The 5,190-nt window shown below is 37.8% G+C and overlaps 2 protein-coding genes across 2 annotated transcripts in view; both read right to left on the reverse strand.

Annotated features, from left to right (window-relative positions):
• Positions 1 to 5,190, reverse strand: part of LOC106869388 (fatty acyl-CoA reductase 1) — a 422,225-nt gene that overhangs the window by 390,359 nt on the left and 26,676 nt on the right. The window lies entirely within an intron of this gene.
• Positions 1 to 5,190, reverse strand: part of LOC106883409 (motile sperm domain-containing protein 1) — a 73,781-nt gene that overhangs the window by 30,058 nt on the left and 38,533 nt on the right. Inside the window, exon 3 of the mRNA XM_052969540.1 lies at positions 2,464 to 2,539. Within this exon, the coding sequence (XP_052825500.1) occupies positions 2,464 to 2,539 (76 nt within the window). The remainder of the gene's footprint in view (positions 1 to 2,463; positions 2,540 to 5,190) is intronic.

The raw sequence follows: 5,190 nt of genomic DNA on the forward strand, positions 1-5,190 counted from the left end.
CCAACCCTCACCTTACTGGCAGCATCTCTGTACATGGCTCGCACAGCTCTCACTAACCATTCTTCTATCCCAAGTTTCCTCATTGACCACCAGATAAGGGATCGGGGGATCCTGTCAAAGGCTTTCTCCATGTCAACGAAAGCCAGGTACAGAGGTTTATCCTTAGCTAGGTATTTCTCCTGCAACTGTCTCACTAGAAATAAGGCATCAGTAGTGCTTTTACCTGGCACGAACCCAAACTGCATCTCATCTAAATTGATTCGCTCCCTAATTAGTTGGGCTATGACCCTCTCTGTAACTTTCATAACCTGATCTAACGAATTTACAATATTGAAATAAAATATTAGGTTGTCAAGTAAGTTCCTGTGGAATTTTTAATTTTGTTTTTAAATGATGTATTTTCAAATTAATTTTTGTTAAATTACTTTGACTTTATATATCATCTTAAATCCCGTTTTTCGCTCCATTTAATCATGTTACTCTTTTTCTTTTTGAATAATTAGGCCATTTATTCCGGAACGTTGAATACAACATGGACAAAAAGCAAATTCGCACAAGTTTCTTATTCCAGTTCAAGCTAGGCCGAAAAGCTGCTGAAGCAGCTTGCGATATCAACAATGCGTTTGGCCCAGGAACCACTAATGAACGTACAGCACAATGGTGGTTCAAGAAATTTTGTAACAGTGACAAGAGTCTTAAAGATGATAAGTGTAGTGGTCGGCCATTGGATGTTGACAACGATCAACTAAGAGCCTTAGTCAAAGTCAATCCATGCACAGCTGTTCTAGAGCTTGCTTCTAAATTAGACGTAACGTATACGACAATTTCCAACCACTTGAAAGAGATTTATTTAGCTTACATGTTTCAAATAGCACAATGCAATCTTTGCACATTGAAGTATGCATATTTAATCAATTCTGCATTTGATTGACTAAATTACAACAGAAATAGAGCATTTAGTTGCTATGCTTTTCTTTTAAAGTGATCAGTTAAATATGCAAACTACAATGTGCAGCAACTGCATTGTGCAAGCTATTTGAAATGTGTGTAAGATAAATAAACCACTAATAATGCATCTTCATTCTTTATGTTTTTTCTAATATACTCTGTAATTAATATACTGAATTTAGCTGGTGTTCAACTTTGGATTTACAAATTATACCTGTCACAGGAAATGTATAACGATGTATATGGGTTGCTGTAATAACAAGTGAACAATTTAGTTAGCTAAATTTTAATTCTACAGAGTGTATAAAGAAGTAAACGTCTGGGTTTATTTAATCCCTATTTGCCTTCATATATCGTATAAATATATATGTGTGTGTGTGTGTATATATATAGAAACTACATGATCATCACCACCACATTACAAACTAGGTTGTGTGGGTGAGATAATTTGCTTAACATGCATAGGCAAAATTGAAGTTAAACAGACAACAAACTCCTAATTTCTATAAATTATTGAAATAAAAACAGAATGTTATTAAATTGTTATACAATGCATACTATCCCACAAACAAGCAACAGAGATGGACTGCATGCACACACACACACATACGCACATGCACTAACCCCCCACACCCACACACACATGCTCTGACACCTACGCACATCATCCAGTCAAAAAGATAGGACCAATTGATAAATGATACAAAGAAATAAACATTTTACCATCAATACCCATGAACATGCAGACACACACACACACATCCTCTCTAATGCATTTACAGAACCAACCATACCACACAAACACACATCCACGCACACACTAGAACACACACCACACACACACATACATAGCCACATACACTCTCTCTTTCTTTCTTCCTCTCTCTTTCACAAACATTTCCATTCACATTCATACAACTACATAAATACAGAACCTAAAACTAACAGATAGACCTGAAGCTGACCTGGAGTAGAAACTGTCCTTATCTTCATTCATATCTTTAATTGTTTCATCTATTATACAGCTGTCAAATATAATGACTAGTCCCTCAGTCATGTTCACATAAGGAAGAACGTCCTTCTCCCATTCATTCTTTACATTTAGTAACCTCTTGTAATGGCACTTCCATGCTTTTCTTTTCATAATCACTCAGTGCAAGTGTACTGTCATCCATCCATACACACTTCTCTTCTACTATTCTCATTCTTCCTACCCTGTCTCTTCACTTTCTGTGTACTTCACCTTTGGTCTAGTTGGAAAATAGTACCAGCTAAAGATTTGTACTGTCACCCTCAGTAGGTTGTCTCCTAAGAACTTCCAGTTACCTTTACTGTTATACATCTCTATACCCTCCTTTGAGGGTACTGTCCAACATGTTCTTTGAAGTCACCAGCCACAATAATAAGGTCATTGTCATTTGTCATCAAAGTCATTGTCATTAACCCTTTTAGAAGAAATATGGTTTGATGACAAAGTAATTTAACAGACAAAAACCAAATGTTTATATAACTTACATGTCCACACAACACTTAGATTTTACAGTGCCTTCTGTATGATCCACAGAATACTTTTGAGGTGAGGTGCCAAGAACTAAAATTTGAAAACAAAGAGAAATTTGAAACATGAAACCAAACCATTTAATTATCATAGTAGATCAAAATATGATATGCAAAGAAGAAAAAAAAATCAGCAGTGAAAACTGCAACAGAAATAGAGCATTTAGTTGCTATGCTTTTCTTTTAAAGTGATCAGTTAAATATGCAAATTGCAATGTGCAGCAACTGCATTGTGAAAGCTATTTGAAATGTGTGTAAGATAAATAAACCACTAATAATGCATCTTCATTCTTTATGTTTTTTCTAATATACTTTGTAATTAATATACTGAATTTAGCTGGTGTAAACAAACTAAACTTTTAAAATCTAACTTTGTTAATTATTTTCTGAACATGTTTACATACTGGATCTAATGTGTCATAGGACTGTTGCTCCTATTACACATTAGGTACAGACATGGCAATGTGGTTAAGAAGCTAGCTTCCTAAGCATGTGATCATGGGTTCAATCCCTTTGTGTGGCACCTTGTGTACCTATAGCCCTAAGTTCAACAATGCCATGTACATGGATTTGGTAGACAGAAACTGAATGAAACTCATTGTACACATATATGTGTGGATTTTGTATACCTTTGTGATGGTTGCAAACAAGTAACAACGTTATACAAGCAATAATCATTTATAATCTTCCATGAAAAAATTTGCTTCAACAAATTCTGCCTGACTCATGCAAACACAGGAAAATAGACATTAAATAATCATCATCATTTAACATGTTTTCATTGGAGAGAGAGAAAGAAAAAGAAAGAGAGAGAGAGTGTGTGTGTGTGTGTGTGTTCGTTCTCTTCCTATTTTAAATTTAGAGTAAATTTTGACTGGCCACCAGCTTAGTAGCAAAGTTGTGAGGGGAAGTATCATGATTTAACCATCATCCTTAAAATATTAAGAAGGTATTACAGATTTTATAGTCCCAGATATCATGATCATTTGTAGCTTATGAATTAAGGGTTTGCATTGTCTCCCCAAAATTCCAAGTTCAGCCATACTTTGCTCCAGATAGGTTGGTATGTATGCTGTTGCTCCAATAATGAATATGAAGCTGAAAGTATATCATGGGTACTGGATTGGCAAACTCCTTATCAATGATCTATAGATGTCCGCTTCCTCTTGTATTTTTCTAACCACATTTGTGTCCAGGGGGAAGCTGATTTCCAAAACTGAGCATATCGTTTCTTTGTGGTCCTGCACAACAATATCTGGCCAGTTGTGCTTTAATTTGGTAGCTGTTTTAATTTTCAAGTCCCACCAGTATTCTTTTGACCCATCGGTTTCAATATGGGGGTCAACTTCATTTGTAGGTATTCTCTTTTTTTTGTTATCCTGTTCCAAGACTGTTCTGACCACTGTACCATGCCTCATAGGAAGACATTCTCTCACAGTTGGCAATAATGTGATTTGATGTCATTAGTCTTGGTCTTGCACCGCCTATATTTGTTGCTTGTCAACATTTTCTGCCTTTTATAGGTACTCGGTGGAGATCTCTTGTTCTTGGATTGCATGGATGTAACCTTCAAAGTGGGATGTCATAAACTTGGTACTCCATACCAAGCTGTTGACACGATCAAACCCCTTCTATGGTTTTTGCTTTACTTGCCAAGTACCCATCTTCATTTTTTTTCTTCTGCTGTTCTGATAAGTAGATTTTAGCAGTGCTCCTTGGGAAGAGATCTGTATCAATTCTTATTTCATACCTCTCCTCAAGATCATTAGCTATCCTAATTACATTGTTGGGTCGATATCAGCTTTTGAGTGGAGCGAATACCAGGATGTGACAGAGAATGCAGAGCAGAGAAAACTTCACGACGATATTTTTGAGGTACATAAGGGCGTTGGTGACCTTGCTATCTCAGCAAGGTGAGGTAAAAATCTCCAATAAAAATTTACGAGACCGAGGAACTCCCTTAATTTGCAGAGAGATGTGGGTGGCGAAAATTCCACGATGGCCTGTACTTTCTCAGGAAGGGGACGAATACCATCCTTATCGATGATGTGCCTGAGAAAATGAAGGGAAGCAACTCCGAAAGCACATTTGCTGGGATTAATGACGACTCCGAATTTTTGCAGGCGTTCGAATAGCAGGTGCAGGTGTTGGTCATGCTCTTCTTCCGAGTTACTGGCCACCAGTATGTCGTCTATGTAGGCATAGATGAAACGCAAACCTCTGGTGACCATGTCGATGAACCATTGTTATGTCTGTGCTGCATTACGTAAACTGAAAGGCATACGCAGGAATTCAAACATTCCGAAAGGTGTCGTGACTGCTGTTTTTGGGATGTCCGCAGGTTCTACTGGTATTTGGTTGTACGCTCGCACAAGGTCGATTTTGGAAAAAATGCAAGCGCCATGCAGCGAGCTAGAAAAATCCTGCAGATAAGGGACTGGATAAGCATCACTGACCGTACTTTTGTTTAGCAACCGATAATCACCGCAAACCCGCCAATTGGTCGATGATTTTTTGGGGATGCAGTGTATCAGCGAGGACCAGTTGCTGCTGGACGGGCGGATGATTCCAAGGTCAAGCATGTGTTGGAATTCCCGTTTGACGGCTTTGAAGCGATCAGGTGGTAACCTTCTGGGTCATGCAGCAACAGGTGGACTGCTGGTCTTGATGTGGTGGGTGATGTCG

Source organism: Octopus bimaculoides, chromosome 7 (genome assembly GCF_001194135.2).
Source record: "Octopus bimaculoides isolate UCB-OBI-ISO-001 chromosome 7, ASM119413v2, whole genome shotgun sequence".
Classification (NCBI taxonomy): Eukaryota; Metazoa; Mollusca; class Cephalopoda; order Octopoda; family Octopodidae; genus Octopus; species Octopus bimaculoides.